Here is a 23,143-nt window from a genome sequence, read left to right as displayed (position 1 = left end):
TTAGGCTTACTTAACTCTCTTCAACAAGGGCACACAGGGAGCATAGAGAACATAGGGAACACTTGGACCACAATCAATAGTAACATATAAAAGCATACAAAAACATTGTGGCTCCTACTACCAGAACCAACCAACAAGCATATTGTAAAGTTATAAATAAGGACATAGACAGAGAGAGCAAATACCTTTTCACATATAGAGAGAGAAAAAAAATACTGCCTTCAAGTGACAGAGATGAGTTTTGATGGTGATGGTGGCTTCAAGTGATAGAGCTGGTTGATGATGGTGGTTTCAAGTATAATGGTGGTTTCAAGTGACAGAGCTGGATGATGGTGGTTTCAGAGAGAGGCTAATGGTGATTCTAGGGATTCATGGCTGATTTGGGGATTTTCAGTGTATACGCACCACGTTTAGTGGTGGTTGACTTACGTGAGGGACACGTGACTGTTTTTTGGGCGGGAAGGCCACGTGGCATAGCAGACTTGGCCACGATGGATTTTTAATGTTTTCAAATGATTTTTAATTCTCTCTGTCAGCCACATCAGCTTTCCCCGTTAGTTGGCTAACGGTAAGGACTTAAATGTCATGCGTTAATTGGTTTAGGGACTAAAAGTGGTAAAAATAAAATGTAGGGACAAAAAAAAAAGTGTAAAATGTAAGGACCAAAAGTGCATTTACGTCACAAAAGAATGACTTCAATGCAGCAACAAAGAGATTAGGGAGAAAGTTTTGGGTGGGGCACATGTTTGCTAAAGGAAAAGTGAGTTGATGACTCACATTTACTACTTTTAAAAATTTACTTTCCACCCCCTTATAAGCTTATATTCTAGAAAGGCCCAAACAATAAAATAACTATGCACATATATCCTTGCCTTTATATAGCTTCTTTCTACATCATTAAAAACAAATTTTAATCTTTTATAACATCAAAATATCAAAGCTTTATGCACTTAAAGTAATTAAGATAATAACAAGCATATAAACTCATAGAATTAATTATGCAATTAGGTTGGGATGTTATAGTATTTGCTAAATTTTAGAAAAAAAATGTATCAAACGTGCGTGAGATATATTCAAATAGAGAGTGTGCTAATATTTAGGAAAAAAGTTTTTAGTTTTTTTTTTTTTTGTTGAATTTTGTTGAATTACAATTTTAACCTAATTTATTATTTTTTAAGAATAAGGATTATCTAATTAGATTAGGGGTATTTTTAATATTTTTTGGAGTTATAACTAACTTTCTGAATCTTCTTAATATATAAAGATAGATAGAAGATAAATTGTAATACACATGACAATTAGTTAGAAATTTAGGATATCTATTTTTGAAATAAAATAAAGGTCTAGTTAACGGGTGCAGTTAAGACATTTTTTAATAGATTATTTAATACAATTTTGATATCACTTTTATGAAAAATATAAAAAATTATTTTAAAAAATAAATTTCTTTTCCTATAAAAACTTTTAAAAATATTTAATCATAAATCATATCTCAATATCACAAATATTCAATCATAATATGTCAAAAAAAAAAAAAACCATAACAACTAATAAATTTCTATACCTAAGTTTTGAAGGGTATATTAGTAAATTGTCAATTAATTAAACAGGTCAGACATGTCAAACAGGTTCCATGGATTGAACACTAGCCCAATCCATTTATTAAATGGGTCAGTCATGTCAACCCTAATATGACACTAACCCATTAAGCCTCAACCCATAACTTGCTAATTTCGAATTGTGTCGTGTCCAATTTTTCCTTCTCTAATGTGCATGAGATATATTCAAGTAGAGAATGTGCTAATTTTTAGGAAAGAAGTTTCTAGTAGTTTTTTTTTTTTTTTTTTTTTTTTTTTGAATTTTGTTGAATTACAATTTTAACCCCATTTTTTATTTTTTATAATGATTATCTAATTAGATTAGGAGTATTTTTGATATTTTGAGAGTTATAACTAACTTTCCGAATCTTCTTAATATATAAAGATAGATAGATAGAAGATAAATTGTAATACACATGACAATTAGTTAGAAATTTAAGATATCTATTTTTGAAATAAAATAAAGATCTGATTAATGGGTGTAGTTAAGGATTTTTTAATAGATTATTTAATAAAATTTTGATATCATTTTTATGAAAAATATAAAAAAAAAATTTTAAAAAATCAAAAAAATTCCTATAAAAACTTTTAAAATTATTTTTGTGGGGTCAGAAAATTCGTGGCCCAGGCCCGCTCTACATTGGGGCCCAAGGCCTAAGCCGAGGAGAGCTATTGCCGAAGACGCATAACAAAGGCCCAAAAAAGGCACGAGGATACGGCCGAGGACGATCTTATGCTTAGCACCTCACAAAACACACGAAGAAAATGACAAACTCAGTACAGGGGCAGGACAAGGGAGAAAGCTGCCAACATCGTAATGCAGAATCCTGCATCTGACAGACCCATACTCCAAACCATGCTATTTAACTTTTCCAACCGCCCCCAACCACTCTAAGTATGAATTGACAGGACAGGTCTGCACTCCAAAAAGTAAAACTTATACGTGGACACTAAAAGGGGAAATGAACACTAGTATAAAGAAAAAAGAAAGCGAAGGAGAAGGGGATCCCCGGAAGGGATGAAAAATCCTGCAAAAGGGAGAATGGGAAGGATACTGTGCTCCTTGGACGCGATCCGAGGACTTAAATCCTACAACCCATACCAATGGAATGCTTAGCTAGTCAAGCCAAAGTCCTCCCATATTTAAGCTTCCATAAAAACCACGACTAAGCCGCTAACCTGCGACCAAAGTCCTGCCTTTTAAACTCACTCTCTACAAATCATATTGTTAGGACCCTTTACTTACGAGTCCAATACTATTCTTGGGTCGTTAAATAAACGTGTCCCTACAATTTTCTAAACCAGTAGTTTTACTTTTAGATCATTCATTAAATTTTCCCTTAAAATTGTATCAAAAAAAAAAAATTTTCCCTTAAAATAAATATTAAATTTTGTTTAAATATTTTGAAAATGTAATTTTAGTTAGAAAAGCTACTGCATCTGATTTGTCATTAAATTTATTGAGAAAATGTTTTGACATATCCACACGTATCTTTTTTATTGACATATCCAGTAGCCGATATTCCCGATATTCAAAGTTTCCAAGATAAGGATCGAATATTATAATTCAAACACCGCCCTCTTCTCTTTGATGCACAGAAGCTCTGGCTTTGGGTCCCAATGGCATCTTCAATAGTTCGGTCCCCACTAAACCCGATTTCCCGCCACGTCACCTGTAAACCCTCGCCGTCCGATCACAGATCTAGAACCACCGCCGCCGCCGCCGCCGTCACGATTCACCAGCCTTACCCTAAACAACGCCGCCGTCGTAATGTCCCGGTTCTTGCATGTTCTCTCCAATCACACAACGCCGACGACAATCACAACGTCGTAGGAGGGAGGAGCAAGACCGAATTGCAGAGGATCCCAGATGATTCCCCTTACGACGACGTTTCCAAGGACCCTAATAACAACACTAATATGCTCCCAAGTATCAATCATTTCTAGGGTTTTCAATTCATTGTTTTGTTAGTGATCATCTTTTTAATTCTGGGTTTGATTCTTACAGGACCTTTATCTTCAACTCAGTCTTCTAACTCTGTTTCCCACCTTCGAGTTGCTTATCAGGTCAGCATATATATATATATATATATATATATATATATGTATATATATGGGTTTTCAATGTGTTTGTTCAATTGTTTGTGTTCGTGTGTGTGAGATAGAGAGAGAAATGATTGGTCTTTGAATGTGTTTTAGGGTGCGTTTATATAAACGGTTGAAAAACTGTGTTTTGAGTTTAAAATAAGCATTTGTTAAAAAAACTACAAGGAGATGTGGTTGTAAAATAGAGTTTTGTGTTTTGAAAATGCTATTTTAATTTCCCATAACGCCAACCCAACGGCCTTAAACCAAAAAAAAGAAAGAAAAAAAAAACACTGCTTCCACAATTGGTGATCTGATTGGTGCATTATAATTTATAAAAGTAGTGATAGCGGTGAACCCATGTGAAAGTAAATGTTACTTTAATCCCTGGCATTGCTCTATATGTGAGTTTATTTTTGGTTTTTCAATGTGTTTGTTCAATTGTTTGTGATTGTGTGAGAGAAGGATTTAAAGGATTGGTCTTTGAATGTGTTTTAAATAAAAAAATTCACCCTCTTTTGCAATTGGTGATGTGATTGGTCCATTATAATTTATAAAAGTAGTGTTGGTGGCGAACCCAAGTGAAAGAAATGTTTGTATCTCTAGCATTGCTCTGAATGTAAGTTGAATGTTGCATTTATTTTTTCTTCAGGGAGTTCGTGGGGCATACAGTGAGTCAGCAGCGGAGAAGGCGTACCCATATTGCGAAGCAGTGCCTTGCGAGCAATTCGAAACTGCTTTTGAAGTGAATACTTTTAAACCCTTTGCCCATATTTTTACAAATGTTTATTCAATTTTGCTTTATATAATTTGACCTTATTTATATGCTAATGGCAGCTGTTAGGGAAGCAATGTGAACCGTTTGTTTAATTTATAAGTGTAGATGATTATGGGAAGATTTGATTTATTCAAAGCCTTCCGTCATGGTTGCCGTCTTGTTGTATGACAATGGAGCTGATAGGAAAGCAATTAGAGCACTAAACTGCTTCTCTTTGATTATTTTTGTTTTATATTTAGGATTGGGGAAACAATGTCACTTTCCCATGAATGTGTGTCGATCATAATTGTTGTAGCATTAATATGATTAAGCCAAAGTCCTGCACAGTTGTAGCCTTGTCTTAAGAGCAAGGGTTGACCCTTTTCAATAAATGAATATGTTGTGGTTTTAATGATTAGGGATTGATTAATCTTCTTTTCCCTTCTTTTCCACTGTAGGCTGTTGAAAGGTGGCTTGTTGACAGAGCAGTTTTACCAATTGAGAATTCGTTAGGTGGGAGCATCCACAGAAATTATGATCTTTTACTCCGGCACAGATTGCATATTGTAGGCGAAGTTAAATTTGCAGTTCGGCATTGCTTAATGGCCAATAATGGTGTTAAACTTGAAGACCTGAAAAGGGTTCTTAGTCATCCGCAGGTACGGACCATATGGTACATGGTACTTTTTGCTTTTCTCTAGTTTGTTTTGCTGAGATTTATTTGAATTTGGGTCATATCTCAGGCTCTTGCTCAGTGTGAGCACACGCTAACAAGGTTGGGGTTGGTCAGAGAAGCAGTTGATGACACTGCTGGAGCTGCAAAGGTATGCCTAGATATAATAGTGGAGCAGCAGGTTTGCTAATCTTTTAATTATTTTTGTTTTTAAATGGTGCCGGTATTACTTCATGATACATTTTAGCTGCTGTTGTCATGGTGGGAGGAAGCTGCTCTTCTTGCCTCAGGGGTCAGGGGCCTCTAAGGCGAACCCAATTTTGTTTAATTGTCTTTAATTTTTATACTTGAGCAGTAAATTTTTTTGCATTATTTGATATCACTTCAATTGTTTGCAACTATTCATGGATTGTTTATTATTTTTGTTGATTGGAGCAAATGTGCTCTACCTCAACTGGTACCTCATCCTCTTGCAAGTGCTAGGTGGAGGGTGAGGTTGTGGATTCAAGGCCCACTGGCTGCATGTGTTACATAACTAAAAATTTTTATTTATTTATTTATTTTTTGCTGACTGGAACTTGTTGTAACTATGTAGCATGTTGCATTCCACAAACTAAATGATACAGGAGCAGTAGCTAGCTCTACAGCTGCAATGATCTATGGGTTGAACATACTTGCCCAAGATATTCAGGTTGCATCCAAGCCATTTTTTTTGTGTTGATTTTCTTGGGATATGGCAGGTTTTCATTGGGTTGCTCATTTCCCTTTTTTCTCCCTTTTTTAATAGGACGACTCTGATAATGTTACTCGATTTCTAATGCTGGCGAGGGAACCCATAGTTCCAGGCACAGATAAGCCATTCAAGGTCAGCCCTTTCAAGATGCAAAATTATTGGCCGTTGAATTACTGTTTCATTTTGTTCTTTTGTAGCTCTTCTCTTGATTGATCCTATGCCCATGAACTATTTTAAACTGAGTTTATGACTAACAGTGGTATTGATTTCACAGACAAGTATAGTTTTCTCACTAGAGGAAGGTCCTGGAGTGCTTTTCAAGGCACTTGCTGTTTTTGCTCTGCGGGAAATCAACCTTACTAAGGTATGTTTTTGTTATCCTTCAAATGGATGGTGCCTTTTCATAGTTTCATTTGCAGGTATATGTTCAGGCAGTGTTCATTGCCTTCTTTGTTTTGTTCTACCAGATTGAAAGTCGTCCCTTGCGGAAGCAGCTTGTAGGAGCATCTGATGATAATAACAATGGATATCCAAAGTAAATATCCTTAGAAAGATCTTCTCTGCCTCATATATTTAGAGTGCTGATGCATATTTCTTCGATCATAATTAAAATTCATCAACAAGGTTTCAAAGTTGAGTTGTATCTCTGAGAGACTTAAGCTGTAGGCTTTTTTACCTGATTATGTGTATACATTCTCTTTACAGATACTTTGACTATCTTTTCTATGTGGACTTTGAAGCATCAATGGCTGACCAGAATGCACAGAACGCTCTAGGGCATCTAAGGGTGAGTTTTTTGAAAATTTATCCCTTATCTCCAACCCAATTTAGGAAAAATCATAAACATACATTATTTGAAATTATTCACTTTCTTTGCAGGAATTTTCTACATACCTTCGAGTGCTAGGGAGTTATCCTGTGGATACTATCATGTTATGAATGAAATCTAAATGTGGTAAGAGTCACTTGTCAAAACAGAAGTGTTAATATAAAATATCTGAAAAATTGTCATGTAGATGTCTTAAAGGCTTCAGTTTGTAGTAGATGATTATTTGAAGAAGAATGCATAATTATTATTATTTTTGGCTGAGTAAACAAGAATGCTTTTTTTTTTTTAAGTAAAGAAAATTTTATTCATAGTCTTAAGGAGTCATGCAAGTATACAGGAAGTATACAGCAAGGGACCAAAACAATCAAATACATAAATTACAAGCATCAAGAATGCTTAATTGTTTATAGTGTTATAGGAAACTTTTCTTTTACTCTGATTTGGCAACATGTTCAGATCGTACTGGCAAATAGTAATAGTTGAATTCTTACTCTCATTATGATCAATTCTCAGAAATCCATATATTAAATACAGAATGGGTAATGTTGAAAACAATCATTCTAGGGTACTCACTATATCAAAGTTATGCTTAAATTACAAAAATTTTAAACAACCGCTGACATTTGACGGATCTGTTTTGATTGAGTGATTGTACTTGTACAGGAAGACATCTCATGGTGCATAGAGCTTATTGACGAAGTAGTTTCAACCATGGCCAGATAACATTGCCAATAACCTTTAGGTCAAATGGCATTTCCTATTGGCTATTGTTCTAACTGAGATATCAAGGTTTCGAATCTCCCCTCCCCCACAAAAAATATATTTAGAAAAAAATAGTTTGTAGTATCAGAATAAATTAGGAATTAGAACTTGGTTTGAAGTGTGACTAGATTATGAGAATAAAAGGCTCATGAATAATTGGAGTTAGGGATATATCATATATGGAATGTAGATTGGTGAAACTAGGAGGTTGATGGCAGGAGAGCATTAATAACATTTCGATTGGAAGGGATCTTTTTAGTTATTTCAATTGCAGCAGTAGGGGATTCTACTTTCTTCCTAAGGAAAAGCTTCTCTCTTCGTGAACATGGTGTTTAAGAAAGAGGGTTTTTAAAAGAAACTCTCCATGACCAGGAGAGCATTAATTACATTTAAAACCATTTGATCCCACCGGACAAGAGGAGCAAGATTCTGCCTGGTGGGTACTGATTGTCCTTTGCCCAAACTATAGGTCTGTTTGTATTGCGCGTCCGTGTTTCAGGCCTTTTTTTTTTTTTTTTCTAAAACCAGTGTGTTATGCACTGTTCATTGGTCATGAACAGTATATTTAGGCCAATAAACAGTGTCAAACAGTAAAAAATTATTATTTTTTATTATTTTTAATTTTCAGCAAAATAACCCGTATCCAAACGCACACTATATATACTCAAGAGGAACGTTTTGGGTGTGTCAATTTGGTGGCTTCTATTTTATTGATCTCTTATAGAAATCATTATTTAAATGGGATATTGATGTAGGATTTTCCTTCACTAACGAAATCTGTTCAGCATGCAAAATTCTGTATTTTACAGTTGATGTTTCTGCATAGATATTCTTGCTCCTTGTGGGGCAATGTTTGGGAAAATAGCATATATTGATTTATGCGAATATTTTGATGTTACTTGATCTCATTCAGCGTTCCATACCCTCTAATTTCTGATTCTCTTTCTCTTCTTGTCAATGCTGAGCAGGTCTTCTGGAGAGATCAATAATGTTATATCGGTAGTTGTTTCCCTTCATAGCTTTTGTTTGTCTCCATCCTCAAATTTCCGGAATATTGATCGACATGAAGATTTATTAAAGAACGTTACATGTTTGTGGCCAATGCTGTGAATCACTGCACCACCAAATTTTGGTTGTTTCATCAATGCGACTGTGTTGTCTTCTCTCAATGTTGTCCTTGTAATTACTAGATTAGTTGGTACTTTAAAGATTCCCTTTTTCAGAGAGGTGGGAGCTTTTCATGTGATCGAGGTTTTCTTTGGAATATTTATTGGTTTTTTTTTTTTTTTCCTGCTTATTCAATATATTCTATTGGTTCATTTGATTGTTCACACTGATGTATTTCACTGAAGCATAAATTTAATATACCAGATATCTCTTCTTAACATTCAAACTAAGAAGTTCTTCTACGGTCATAACCAAATTTTATTTCATATAATTTCTCACAAGAAGTTGAGATGCTAACCCACCATAACTTGAAACAAGCGTTGTGAAAATAATGTTGACTTTGTTGTGCTTATAAACTTTATCTTCAACCTAAAGACCGCAAATTAACCTTACATTTTCTTTTTGTACCTATTTAGGACAGATCCACATTTTCTCTTCATACCCATTTAGAACAGATCAGCGTCACCTCCCAGGCTCCCACTACAGAAATTTGTTAGGTGACATGGTCTCAGCAGCGCCTGGGAATAAGTGCAATTGTAACACCAGACCAGGGTGAATAATTCATGCGGAGACTTTCAGAATATGTAATGCGAAGCCAACCCGCATTTGCCGAAAGACAGCAGAGTAGCAGACTCATCTTAAGAACACAATAAAGTGAACAAGGAGAATAGTTTGTCTTCATGTGTTCATTAAGTGCACAACAATTTTATGGTCTATGTAACTGAAGTATCTTTCAACAAAAAAAGAAAAAGAGAAAGGTAACTGAAAGTATCTAATGGCAGTTGCCAACGACTACAGTTTACATGGATCTCCTAAGCTTAGGAATTAGGAATCATAGCATTCCTCCTCCTCCAACCAAAAAAAGGGGGAAGAAAAACAAATGCCATCAAATATTTGCACTCTTGGAGATCTTTTTGAGTCTTTAAGAGTAATGCGGAACAGAAACTTGGTTAAAAGTCTTTTACAAATAACACTAGTCTTTCATACCCTCGTTTTGTAGTGGGGCAGGCTTCACCTCATGGCCAATTAAACTTCTGATGAGGCTTAGGATGTCACTACGCATCTCAACAACACTTGATGGGGTGACTTGCTCCTTCACAGAAGAAAACCACATACCATCTCCCTCTTTGTCTTCACCACTATTATGCCAGCTGCAAATAGCTTTTGCAATGGCAGTAACATACAAGCCACAATCATAACCATTCACTTGCTGTGGTGAATCAGTGCATTCTAGATAACTAGCAGTTGATGCTGAATCGGAGGCCCCTATATATCCAACAACAGCCTTATATAGTCGTCTAGCATGCCAATCATTAATTCCTCTATTGCTATCATGATGAACAAATACATTAGCATTTCTCTCGAATGCAAGTAAGCTCCAATGAGACCCAGCTTCAGCTTTGCATACATCTTCATTGTCATTTACAGGAAAGATTACCAGTTTCTTGTCAGGAAGATGAAGGGGTTCAACAAAATCTTTGAGACTCTCCACAGCTGGGCAATTCATTATCCAAAAAGCAATGGAAGGTGGAACAAGTAGGATTTCCTGAGCAGGATAGCATGAAGAAAGGTAACTGAAATAGAACTCGATGATTTGATCATTGAGAAAATATGGGCCACTAAGGATGTCCATATCAGATTGTCTGAGTACAACATCATTGTAGCTAAGTATCTTTTCGTTGGCTCCAGGATTTCCCATTAAGTGGATATCAGTATGCATTCCTGGTCAAATAAACTTCAAATTAGATGAAGCCAAGCTCTGTTATTTAAACTTAAACAGTACACCATTGAGATAGAGAAGAAATACAATCCTTTGTGTGTTGGCATTACATCATAATCTATTATCTTTCCCTTTATAATAGCTCCAGATTTTTCAAAACAGAATTCTCCTAAATCTCTATCTCTGGGTGGGAGGGGACTCACAATCCATGCAAAGCTTTGCCCGACAATTTACTTTATTAACTTAAGGCAGGACCCAGGATATTGTAAGGGAGTGGGGGAGTCAAGTCGTATTAATTTCTGGCAAAAAAAATGATTCTTGGGGAAGAGCACTTGATTTTCATCAGCACTAGTTTTCTATAAGTTGCATGACAAAGAAACATCCTCACAAAAATGAGATCTTCAAGTAATCACCGCAAATTTAAAGCAACCATTGAAGAAAAGATAAACCTAATATCTCTGATGAGATCATACTCCGTGATTACATTAAAGCAACTATATTAAACAATTTCTCATATTTCAAGTACATTCAGGGTCTTCCAAATAATTTATCTGATATGTATAACCAGAATGAATCCCAGCCTACAAGCTAAAGACTTCCAAGATTAGCTTCCTCACTCTAACTTGGATGCTCATTAGATACAGAATCTAAAATGGGCCATTATTGATTTCGACTTGGTTTTAGATCTCATATTTATGCTTCTTATGGGGAAAAAAATGTTAACGAGGCTCTCGTAGTCAATCTACTACATGAAGTACTTTCAATAAAGCTCCTTTTGTTTTTAATAAGTAACATAAAGCTGATAGTTCTAAGTAGAACAATGAACATTAATGTTGATGATGAGTATCACAGTTCATTAGCTTCTAACATGGACTGAACAACAACTGAAAAGATATATTAAGTATTTCCTCAAGAACAAAGTTTTCCTTCAAATCAATTTGGAGTAATCTCCTTCAATACATTACACAGTGATTCAAATGATCATCCATGTATATTTCAATCACACAACTCATTAACTCATCTAAAAAGGTCGCATGACTATTAGATAGATCATGTGATTAAAAAAAGTCGAAAGAACTTTCCTCCAGACCAGAATTTTCCAAACAAGAATTCTGTCCATTCTCAAAAATATTTCACCCCACCATCCTACCAGTCCATACCATAAATGAGCTACCAATCAACTCTTTAAACTAAAAAAGGAGGCATGTTTATATCACCAGCATATATACATGGGGAGTACTCATTTCGACAAGTTATCTAACTTGTTACAGCAACGACCCACTCACCCCATAAACAATTAGTTATTTCATTATTCCCAATTGACCCTTTAAGAGGGCTATACTTACACACACAACTCTGATGACCCCTCATACCAAACTGAAATCCTACAAGAACATACTATGACCATTGCCTCACATGACAAAAACCTCTTTAAAACCCTTCATAGAACCTCAACCAAAACCTTCCAAATTCAAGTTCTTGTATATCATGAGAAATTTGTCATTTTATCAACAACTAAATTGTTTCACATTTTTCAAAAAGTAAACAAATGGGTTTCTTTCCCATCCAAGATTCGCTAAGAAGCCAATGCCAACACTTTTTTTTTTTAATTCATTCAAATAATTGAATTCAATCATCAAGAAAGTTTATCCTAAAAGCCAATAAATAAATAAATGTCATCAAGGAACAAGAACAACAAACCTAATCTTTGCTTCAGTACATGGAGACCATTAAAAATTAGAGGGAAATTGTATAACAAGAAGACGAAGATGAAGAAGAAGAAAATGAAGGGATGAGATGGGAGAGACTTACAGTTTCAGAGCGATTAAAGAAGTGGTGGAGAAAGATCTTTCTCAGCTATGTTAGTGTCGGTGAGAGAGAGATATCAAAATTGGTGGGATAGTTATAATGGGTCCGGCTCCTCTACAGTTTTATTGTCTCATGCTTTCTCCTTTTTTGAACAGATAAACGACACGTGGCGTCTATAAAATCTAAGGGTAATAACAAGGCCACAAATTATCATTTATTTCTCTTTTACCCCACTCTTCGGCAGTAACCCAGTACTCACTGCACCGAATCTGAGAAACTTTCACAAACAGAGCTGCAAGAGAGGGGGAAAGAATGAGCTGCACTTGTTGGTTTGTTCCTCTTTTTTGTTGGGATTTGGTTGATTTCGGACTTGGTAGTTTGATACTGAGCTCTCTCTGGTCATTTCTACAGTGGGTTTTTGTCATGGGTCTGGTTTGAATTGAAATGAAATGGATTTTCTCCCTTCTGTGTCTTTATTTTTATAATCAATGTAATTTTTTCTTTGTTTGTGCTTATGGGTCCTCTCCCTCTCTTGAGGCTCTGTTTAGGTTTATGGATTCTCAGATCCGGTGATATTTCCGGCATGATTTCTGACGGGTCCTTATCATCCTTTGCTAAGTGCAGTGGGGTGTGAACAGTGGGTTTATTGCTGAAGAGGGCCAAAATGGCCAAATACCATCATTTTATAAAATTTTTAGCAATAAAATACTGTTTTGGAACTAAACGGAGATCTATCACTTTTTCTAGTACTCGAGCTCACTAAACTTGAGTTCGCTATTTTCTATTCCACACTCGAGTTCGCTATTTTCTATTCCACCGTGGCACGATGACATGGATATTTGGTATTAAAAAATTTTAGTTGGTACTCGAGCCCATGAAGCCCAAGTACTGTATAATGTGGTACTCGAGCTTCATGGGCTTGAGTACTGTATATTGTGGTACCCGAGCTTCATGAGCTTGGGTATCAATCTGTATTGGCACTCTTGAGTGGAATCAAGCCCATTGATACTCGAGTATATAAAACTCGAATACTGTGTTAGCAGTACCCGAGTCCATCAAACTCGAGTATCAATCTGTATTGGCCCCTAGAGTGGAAAATCATGTCCATTGATACTTGAGTCTATTAAACTCGAGTGCTGTTCTGTATGTGGCCCCAATTTCTGGAGTGTAAAAATCATGCACTTACAAATCTTTACGTCCATTTGATTTTTACGTCCATTTGTATGAAGTTCTCGCTTATTGTTGTACTCTTAAAATCTTTACATCCATTTGACCTTTTAGTGAACATTTTTTTTTTGTTTGATAAGTTGATTTTGGTGAATGAAGCTTGAACTTCATGCAAATGGACAAGAGTCACAAGACTTTGCCAAAACCCATGAAACAATGCATAAGGTTTCCTCCATAACTAGAGATGGCTTATATTGAAACAATCAAGGCGACCACCATTTTAACAATTGTAGATTTGCAACAAACAATTTCAAAGTTGGTACAAATAATTTGAAATTAATATTAAAAGATATACAAGTCATTTGTAGCAAAATTCTTTAATCCATCGATTGAACTTGGCATGATACAATTATTTGTGAACAACATTATCAATTTGTAGTCATCACCCATGCTTTCCCATGCATTTCTGAAATTAGAGACCCTCACTTTCAACATGTAATCAGTTGCTACAACCTCCAGGTCCTCTAGCTGGTATTCATCTTCAACACCATCATCCTCTGTCTCACCAGTGGTTGGATCAACCTAATAGTATCGCAAAATGCATAAGTTAATAAAACAATTATGATATATTCATGATTGATATAAATTTTCCATATCCCATCCTTCATTTTGATCATGATAACTTAAAGAATCTATGCATGGAAACAATCTTAGATACTGCACAAGTTGTTGTTTTAACCAAACAAAGTAGGATACTAAGACTAAAGATCTACAGCTATCAACAACCACTAGAAAATAAGCTTCTTGAGTCTTCACAAAGCAAAATTTATGAGATCGTCTTCACAAAGCCTAAATGAAATTAGCACATAAAGCCCATAAATTCTACAAGGAAAGAAAATAAAACCAATATGATGTTACTAGATAATAAATATCAGACTTAATTTTAGAGGCAGCAATAATATTTTTTAAAGCACCAAGAGAGGGAGAGAGACGCCAAGCATCTTCATGAGTAATGGAAGTACTTATACCTTTGTAACAATGAATTTTAACATATTTGAAAATTTGTCCACAGCTGGGACTCCTTCTGGCTTCTCAAACGCCACGAAGGTCTGTCCAGGTATATCATATGGAAGAGATCTAATAGGCTTGGATAAAACTTCAGCGAATTCCTCTGCTTTCGAAGAATCCATGATGACAGTTGATATTAAAATAATGGACATTTGATATTTTGAATGCTTAACTTAACTTAAAGTAGCATATGCCATCAAAACTAGCTTACTTGTTGTACAGCTACATAGCAACTCTATCAAGAATTACCAGGAAACGTACTATTGCTATACAACTAATACACAACAAAAGAAACCCCTACGCATTTCTGCATTACACCTACTGCATGTATGAATGAAAAGTAAATATGTGGCAGATTTAGCATATCTACCGCAACTTCAATGATGAATTGTGAAAGCAAAATAAAGAATTGAAAGGAGATTATTAAGAGTCCATAAAGAAAATACCATAATCACTTATAAGCAACCTCACTCAAAAGCTTAGAACACCTTTTTAAACAATTAATGCATAAGTTTCTTTCCATACAAACAACAGTAAATTAAGATTTAAAAACCAATCATATCATAGCAATGTTTAGAACAAGTCAAAAGTCAAAACTTCTATGATCAACATTAAAAAAATGAAAAATTTTTACATACTAGTATATTGATGAAAAGTATTACATCTCGTAACAATGCTTTTAGAATACGAAAAAGGAAAAAGTTGATGAAATCCCATCAGAACCCTATAATTGATAGATTTTGCAGGCTTGAAGAAGTAGACAAAGAAAATTCTCTTGGTACAAATTTTGATGGCTGATTCTCAGAAGGTGAACGCAGAAAAAGGCCAAAGTTAATTAAGCACATTAATGAGGACTGAGAAGTGTAAAACAAAAGGTAACAAACTATAGGTGACAGATAGAAGCACTAGTAAGAAATTTAATGAGAAATAAAATTTCTAAGAGTAAATTACCTCTCTTGAGGACTCCAAAGAAGGAAGAGCTGGGACTCGTTGGTGATAAAATGCATTGTTTAATCTTAGGTGAACCAATGAGGAACATTGCCTAATAGACAAAGAAAGGAGCAGTTTTAATATCATGAGTTTTATATCCCAAACCTACCAACCACTAAGAGTATAAAATACAGTGTTTAACTTTGTGAGGCCACAAAGGTCCATATTCCATCATCCATCACTGATGTGTAATATCAAAAAGGAAAATCATTTCCAGGAGTTTGTCATAAGCAGTAAGCAGACTGGCAATAATTCTTTGCATTAAACAGAAGTAGAAAAACCATGAATCATTGACACAATGTTTAAATAATTAATTTCAAGTTGTTTGTACCAAAGGTGACTTCCGTTTTGGCTTCTGCATACATAAGTATGAAATATACTAAACGTGAACAGATCTTGCTTTCTTGTGTAAAAGTCTTTTTGCTCCTTGGCAAAATTTAAAGAAAAAAATATGCTTAATAATTCATTGAGAAAAAAATATATCTCAAAGACTATTATTTATTTATTTATTTATTTTCCTTCTAATACTCCAAATGGCAATGCTAATGACTTTTTGTATGCATCCTATAGGGAAAGTAGCTTATAGTATAAATGCCATATTTGGTCCTTAAAATTTTATCCAATTTTTCTTAAGTTTTAAAAATATATAATTGAATGGTATATAGCATGCATTTTGATCTAATGGCATATATCATGCATTTTGTTTCAAGTTGCATTTAAAAGGATGCCATGGTTCAAACTTAGCAGACCTAGTATGCGAGACCACCACTCATCGGTACCTTGTTCTGCTTAGGGCATGTTCTTCGGTTATGCCCCTCTTGGTCACACAACCCGCATTGCACCTTCTTCCCCCCCTCCTTCCATGGTGTGGTTCTCGGCCATTTCCTGCCCTTGTCCATCTCATTCCTGATTCGTGTTGAGACAGGGCGACCTTTCTCTCGGATTAAACAGGGGTTAAGGAGGACTTTTCGAGTTCCTTTAGGATTCGGCCATGATAATCTATCTTTCAACGCAGGGAAAACGGGAGCATAGCTCCGGAACAGTGCATCCACGCTATAGCATGGGTCAATGTACTGCTCTACATCATGTTGATACTTAATACAAACTGCAATGATATGTGAACATGGTATCTTGTACAGTTTCCATTTCTGACATATGCAAGTTATTTGCAGCAGATTAACTTCATATGTGTGATCCCCATGTCCAGCAGTCCCTGGACTATGCGATGTATCTACTTGATATGATTGTTGTCGCGTGCTTAATCTTGTCACCCTGTGATGCTCCGCCTTCGCTTTATTTCTCATGAAGATATCCAAGGCATATTTAGTCCATTTTTTTCTCAAATTCAACTGCTCTATGCTCTTATTGCGACGATCATCGAAGTAAGCATTCGGTTTGAACCATGTGTATTTCACTATTGCAGTAATGGGCAGGTTATGAGCACCCTTTAGAACACCATTGAAGCACTCAGAGATGTTTGTAGTCATCGCCCCATAACAGTAACCCTTATCAAAAGTTAGAGCCCATTTCTCTTTGAGCACATCCTTCAGATATTGGTGCGCATCCCGGTTGACATTCTTAATTAAATCAAAGGTGGTATTGAACTTTCGCTCTTGGGTAGCACTTGCTGCCCTTCATACTAGATTCTTTAAAGTTTTATTGTTCCATCTAGTGTTGACGTTACTATATAGATGACAAAGGCAGTAACGATGTTTTGTCATGGGAGGCCGCAGGGAAAAGTCTTGATTAATGTCTTTGAAGATAGCTTGTATCCCATGGTGTCTGTCAGATATGACACACAGGTGTCTCCGGTCGGTAACATACCTTCTTATACAAGCCAAGAACAAACCCTAAGTCTCTGTGCTCTCGCTATCGACAATGGTGAAGGCTAGTGGATAAATCTTATTATTAGCATCTGTCGCCATTGCAATCATCAATTTTCCTTTATATTTTCCATAGAGGTGGGTTGCATCAATGCTAATCACAGGCCTACACTTTTTGAACCCAACAATACATGGATGAAACGCCCAAAATACGGACTTGAATGTACAGGTTCCCCGTTCATAATTATCGTTCACTAGTAACTTATACTTTGTACCCGGACTTGCATCCTTAAGTCCTGCCAAAAAATGCGGCAACTCTACATAAGACTCCTTAAAATCCCTGTATATAACTGCAACAGCCTTTTATTTGACATCTCATACCTTGTATGTGAATCATAATGATTACGTTAGAAATGAATACAAGATAAATAATTATAGTTGAAGAAAACAAATTAAGTCTTGTAAGGCTATAAGTAAGATGAAGATGCTATAAGTAAGATGAAGATAATATTTCTTTCTCTTTATTCCTTTTTTTCTTTTTCTTTTTCAATTTCAATTTTCATAATATAAAGTATTCAAGGGTTTTAGGAAAAAATATCATGCTTATACTTCACAAAAGACTGATGTCTCTACATTGTATTGAAAAAAGAATGCAAGTTAAAGAATACCTTGTAGTGAGATACTTCGTGTTTTAAGTTTGCCAAAGCAAAGTGGCGTAGGTTCTTTATCTTATACGCAGGGTCTTCTCGTATATAGTGCTCAAGTACATATGCTAGGAACATCAAATCAATCATTCGACTATCATGAGTATTCTAAATTTTGTCGCACATGTGGGGGCCCTTGTATTTTGCGATCTTCTAGACATTGTCTCCCTTGCAACAAATAGCACGGACTGACCAAGGACAGGAATCATCCTCACAACTCACCATAAGTCTCTCTGAGTCTGAATGCTCAGTTTTGAAACTAAAATTCTCTTGCACTGTGTACCAGGTCAACGCATGTCGCACCGCCAATTTAGTCGCGAATGCCATCCCTTTCATTGGCTGCTCCCCAGGCATCCAACTTGATACTTCCGCTTGCATAACCGATGATGGATCAAATATATTATCCTAAGTGTTTTTGGTGAACCATTCCGGTGTAAGATTGGGACCGAGGTATGTGTCTCTATTCTCTTCTACAAGCACATCTTTGATATGATCAACATTCTCATGTTCACCCATGGTATCTAGTAACTCCTCGAAGTCATCCCTAGTAACATCAATATGGGTTGCATCATCACCAACTCTGTGATCATCTTCATTTTCGGATGTGCCCCTATGCAGCTCATCATGCACTTCCTGGGCCCTTTCCTCCTCCTCAGTTGAGTTCACATGGGGAAATGTCTGCCATGGTTCACTGCCATACCCATCTCCTGTGTTCTCTGCACACCCTTGATAAGACTGTAATTGTATTGAGTCGATGTGCTCATCTACAGTTCCATCTATGTTGTGAACCCTCTTCAGCCTCTAATATGGCAGGCTCAATAGTGACATAGAGCTCCAAAGCAACGAATCCTTTCACCACCATTTGTTCAACAACTTCCCACATCATCTTCATTTCGGTATAACTCGATAACTGTAGTGAATTGTAAAAAACCTGGGTGCCTACAACCAGTTGAGGTGCTCGATACACAATGGAAATGTTATGCCTAGACTGGTCTAACCCTATCGCCTTTAATATTCTTCGTTGCAAGTTCAAAGGGCCTATCCCACGCTTCATCTTAACACATTTTTGCTTTTGGTTTGAGCCTTGGTATGACAACCCATGCAACTCATGATAATACGTCTCTCCATCGTAGTACACATAGAAAAAGTGAAAATTCATCACCGACTTGTTATTAACAATATTAAAAGTTGTCATAATCTATAAATAGTTACATACATTTGGCGTACGATAAAAACAATTTATATTCACACTCAACCTCCTCGACTTTGTGTATAAACATATAAATAATTGAATCTCGATCATAATGTGCACTTAACCATATATATATATATATATATATATATATTTTATACAAATATAAAATAATAAAAGGTCAACCATTTTGACTTTATTTTATTAAGCCAATTTCTTTGTTGAGTAATGAATTCATATTATTATGAACACCCTTATTACTGTAAAAGTCAACAAAATAGATTATTACCTCTATCTATCAACTCATGAGTTTTATACAACTAAGCCACACGCAGGATCGAAGCCAGAGGGGGGCGAGTGGGGCACCTACCCCCCCTGACTCCTCCTAAAAAGTCTATTATATATATATGCTTATGTAAAGTGAGTTACCTTCTAGCATAGAATAGACAAACAAGGAAACAGTTTTCTTAAACAAACTGTACAAACATCACAAGAAATAAATAATAAAATAACAAATCTTCCAATTGAGAAAGTTTAGAGACACAACAAAATCTCACAATATTTTCACAATACTCTTATTTTTTGTTGAGATGAATCTTAAAATAATTTAATTTATTTTATTTTGACCAATGATGTACTAACACCTTAATTTATTGTAAAAATATTGTGAGATTTTGTGGTGTTACGAAAACAGCTCCTCCCACTTTCTTAAACAAACTGTACAAACATCACAAGAAATAAATAATAAAATAACAAATCTTCCAATTGAGAAAGTTTAGAGACACAACAAAATCTCACAATATTTTCACAATACTCTTGTTTTTTGTTGAGATGAATCTTAAAATAATTTATTTTATTTTATTTTGACCAATGATGTACTAACACCTTAATTTATTGTAAAAATATTGTGAGATTTTGTGGTGTTACGAAAACAACTCCTCCCACTTTAAACAATCTGACACAATAAATGCCACCAAACTGAAATTGTTAAAGCTGATTACACTTTTGACCAATATTAACTCTTTTTATCTTTTTCTTTTTGCACTTACCTAAATTTACTTCTTTTCTTATTGAAGTTCTGCCCGTGGAGCTCTAATTACACATAATAATAATAATAATAATGTCTTGTATGGTACTAAAGCATTAAAATGTCCATTACTTTTTTCTCCTTCATCTCTTGCATCTTCATAGTTTCAAAATTTGAGTTTCTACCATAAATCCAAAATTTGGTTGATTTCGGACTTGGTAGTTTGATACTGAGCTCTCTCTTGCCATTTCTACAGTGGGTTTTTGTCATGGGTCTGGTTTGAATTGAAATGAAATGGATTTTCTCCCTTTTGTTTCTTTATTTTGATAATCAATATATTTTTTTCTTTGTTTGTGCTTATGGGTCCTCTCCCTCTCTTGAGGCTCTGTTTATGTTTATGGATTCTCAGATCCGGTGATATTTCCGGCATGATTTCTGACGGGTCCTTATCATCCACTGCCAAGTGCAGTGGGGTGTGAACAGTGGGTTTATTGCTGAAGAGGGCCAAAATGGCCAAATATCATCATTTTATAAAATTTTTAGCAAAAAAACACAGTTTCGGAAATAAATGGGGATCTACTACTTTTTCTACTACTCGAGCTCACTAAACTCAAGTTCCCTATTTTCTATTCCACCGTGGCATGATGACATGGATATCTGGTATTAAAAACTTCTAGTTGATACTCAAGCCCATGAAGCTCGAGTACTGTATAGTGTGGTACTCGAGCTTCATGGGCTCGAGTACTGTATATTGTGGTACCTGAGCTTCATGAGCTCGGGTATCAATCTGTATTGGCACTCTTGAGTGGAATCATGCCCATTGATACTCAAGTACATAAAACTTGAGTACTGTATTAGCAATACCCGAGTCCATCAAACTCGGGTATCAATCTATATTGGCCCCTAGAGTGGAAAATCATGCCCATTGATACTCGAGTCCATTAAACTTGAGTACTATTCTATATGTGGCCCCAATTTCTGGAGTGTAAAAATCAAGCACTTAAAAATCTTTACGTCCATTTTATTTTTACGTCTATTTGCATGAAGTTCTCACTTATTGCTGTACTTTTAAAAATCTTTACATCCATTTGATTTTTTAGTGAACATTTTTTTTTTTTGATAAGTTGATTTTGGTGAATGAAGCCTGAACTTCATGCAAATGGACAAGAGTCACAAGACACTGCCAAAACCCATGAAACAATGCACAATGTTCCTCCATAACTAAAGATGGCTTATATTGAAACAATCAAGGCGACCACCATTTTAACAATTGCAGATTTGTAACAAACAATTTCAAAGTTGGTAAAACTAACTTCAAATTAATACTAAAAGATATACAAGTCATTTGTAGCAAAATTCTTTAATCCATCGATTGAACTTGGCATGATACAATTATTTGTGAACAACATTATCAATTTGCAGTCATCACCCATGCTTTCCCATGCATTTCTGAAATTGGAGACCCCCGCTTTCAACATGTAATCAGCTGCTACAACCTCCAGGTCCTCTAGCTGGTATTCATCTTCAACACCATCATCCTCTGTCTCACCAGTGGTTGGATCAACCTAATAGTATCGCCAAATGCATAAGTTAATAAAACAACTATGATATGTTCATGATTGACATAAATTTTCCATATCCCATCCTTCATTTTGATCATGATAACTTAAAGAATCTATGCATGGAAACAACCTCAGATACTGCACAAGTTGTTGTCTTAACCAAACAAAGTAGGATACTAAGACTAAAGATCTACAGCTATCAACAACCACTAGAAAATAAGCTTCTTGAGTCTTCACAAAGCAAAATTTATGAGATCGTCTTCACAAAGCCTAAATGAAATTAGCACATAAAGCCCATAAATTCTACAAGGAAAGAAAATAAAACCAATATGATGTTACTAGATAATAAATATTAGACTTAATTTTAGAGGCAGCAATAATATTTTTTAAAGCACCAAGAAAGGGAGAGAGATGCCAAGCATCTTCATGAGTAATGGGAGTACTTATACCTTTGATACAATGAATTTTAACATATTTGAAAATTTGTCCACAGCTGGGACTCCCTCTGGCTTCTTAAACGCTACGAAGGTCTGTCTAGGTGTATCATATGGAAGAGATCTAATAGGCTTGGATAAAACTTCAGCGAATTCCTCTGCTTCCGAAGAATCCACGATAATAGTTGATATTAAAATAATGGACAGTTGATATTTTGAATGCTTAACTTAACTTAATGTAGCATATGCCATCAAGACTAGCTTACTTGTTGCACATCTACATAGCAGCTCTGTCAAGAATTACCAGGAAACGTACTATTGCTATACAACTAATACACAGCAAAAGAAATCCCTATGCATTTTTGCATTACACCTACTGCATGTATGAATGAAAAGTAAATATGTGGCAGATTTAGAATATCTATCGCAACTTCAATGATGAATTGTGAAAGCAAAATAAAGAATTGAAAGGAGATTGTTAAGAGTCGATAAAGAAAATACCCATATCACTTATAAGCAACCTCACTCAAAAGCTTAGAACACCTTTTTTAACAATTAATGCATAAGTTTCTTTCCATACAAACAACAGTAAATTAAGATTTAAAAACCAATCATATCATATCAATGTTTAGAACAAGTCAAAAGTCAAAACTTCTATGATCAGCATTAAAAAAATGGAAAAGTTTTACATACTAGTATAATGATGAAAAGTATTACATCTCGTAACAATGCTTTTAGAATACGAAAAATGAAACAGTTGATGAAATCCCATCAAAACCCTATAATTGATAGATTTTGCAGGCTTGAAGGAGTAAACAAAGAAAATTCTCTTGGTACAAATTTTGATGGTTGAATCTCAGAAGGTGAATGCAGAAAAAGGCCAAAGTTAATTAAGCACATTAATGAGGATTGAGAAGTGTAAAACAAAAGGCAACAAACTATAGGTGACAGATAGAAGCACTAGTAAGAAATTTAATGAGAAAGAAAATTACTAAGAACAAATTACCTCTCTTGGGGACTCCAAAGAAGGAAGAGCTGAGACT

The 23,143-nt window shown here is 35.3% G+C and overlaps 3 protein-coding genes across 5 annotated transcripts; 1 reads left to right on the top strand and 2 right to left on the bottom strand.

Moving 5' to 3' along the window:
* The first annotated feature begins 3,091 nt into the window (after nucleotides 1-3,091).
* LOC115988921 (arogenate dehydratase/prephenate dehydratase 2, chloroplastic-like) lies at nucleotides 3,092-8,830 on the top strand. 3 transcript variants are annotated; one of them, XR_004091709.1, is made up of 13 exons: nucleotides 3,092-3,528; nucleotides 3,607-3,665; nucleotides 4,336-4,428; nucleotides 4,899-5,099; nucleotides 5,184-5,264; nucleotides 5,709-5,804; nucleotides 5,901-5,978; nucleotides 6,121-6,210; nucleotides 6,314-6,381; nucleotides 6,552-6,633; nucleotides 6,726-6,801; nucleotides 7,339-7,417; nucleotides 8,406-8,830. XR_004091709.1 is itself a non-coding variant. In XM_031112561.1 (12 exons), exons 1-11 carry the CDS (start codon nucleotides 3,219-3,221, stop codon nucleotides 6,783-6,785), a joined length of 1,218 nt encoding a protein of 405 aa, XP_030968421.1. In that variant the 5' UTR covers nucleotides 3,093-3,218; the 3' UTR covers nucleotides 6,786-6,801; nucleotides 8,406-8,830. The 3 variants fall into 3 exon arrangements, 1 of the variants encoding a protein (XP_030968421.1); XR_004091708.1 differs by having other exon boundaries at nucleotides 7,339-7,464; XM_031112561.1 differs by lacking the exon at nucleotides 7,339-7,417 and having other exon boundaries at nucleotides 3,093-3,528.
* Nucleotides 8,831-9,259: 429 nt separating this feature from the next.
* On the bottom strand, nucleotides 9,260-12,703 carry LOC115988939 (NEDD8-specific protease 1-like). The gene is made up of 2 exons (XM_031112579.1): nucleotides 12,137-12,703; nucleotides 9,260-10,326 (listed from the first exon to the last, which is right to left on the bottom strand). The coding sequence occupies exon 2, from the start codon at nucleotides 10,322-10,324 to the stop codon at nucleotides 9,578-9,580; it is 747 nt and encodes a 248-aa protein (XP_030968439.1). The 5' UTR covers nucleotides 10,325-10,326; nucleotides 12,137-12,703; the 3' UTR covers nucleotides 9,260-9,577.
* A 939-nt stretch (nucleotides 12,704-13,642) lies between these two features.
* LOC115953249 (coatomer subunit gamma-like) lies at nucleotides 13,643-14,490 on the bottom strand. Its single transcript, XM_031070836.1, has 2 exons — nucleotides 14,329-14,490; nucleotides 13,643-13,882 (listed from the first exon to the last, which is right to left on the bottom strand). The coding sequence occupies exons 1-2, from the start codon at nucleotides 14,488-14,490 to the stop codon at nucleotides 13,643-13,645; spliced, it is 402 nt and encodes a 133-aa protein (XP_030926696.1).
* Nucleotides 14,491-23,143: the final 8,653 nt, after the last annotated feature.

Source organism: Quercus lobata, chromosome 1 (genome assembly GCF_001633185.2).
Source record: "Quercus lobata isolate SW786 chromosome 1, ValleyOak3.0 Primary Assembly, whole genome shotgun sequence".
Classification (NCBI taxonomy): Eukaryota; Viridiplantae; Streptophyta; class Magnoliopsida; order Fagales; family Fagaceae; genus Quercus; species Quercus lobata.
This window is presented reverse-complemented; position numbering and strand designations above follow the sequence as displayed.

Bases quoted from the DNA above. Each gene is read 5' to 3' on its own strand.
- LOC115988921 (XM_031112561.1), top strand. From the start codon at position 3,219: ATGGCATCTTCAATAGTTCGGTCCCCACTAAACCCGATTTCCCGCCAC. The intron at 5,100-5,183 runs GTACGGACCATA...GTCATATCTCAG, and splicing joins GGGTTCTTAGTCATCCGCAG to GCTCTTGCTCAGTGTGAGCA. The intron at 5,979-6,120 runs GTCAGCCCTTTC...TTGATTTCACAG, and splicing joins GCACAGATAAGCCATTCAAG to ACAAGTATAGTTTTCTCACT.
- LOC115988939 (XM_031112579.1), bottom strand. From the start codon at position 10,324: ATGCATACTGATATCCACTTAATGGGAAATCCTGGAGCCAACGAAAAG.
- LOC115953249 (XM_031070836.1), bottom strand. From the start codon at position 14,490: ATGGATTCTTCGAAAGCAGAGGAATTCGCTGAAGTTTTATCCAAGCCT. The intron at 13,883-14,328 runs GTATAAGTACTT...CGATACTATTAG, and splicing joins TAAAATTCATTGTTACAAAG to GTTGATCCAACCACTGGTGA.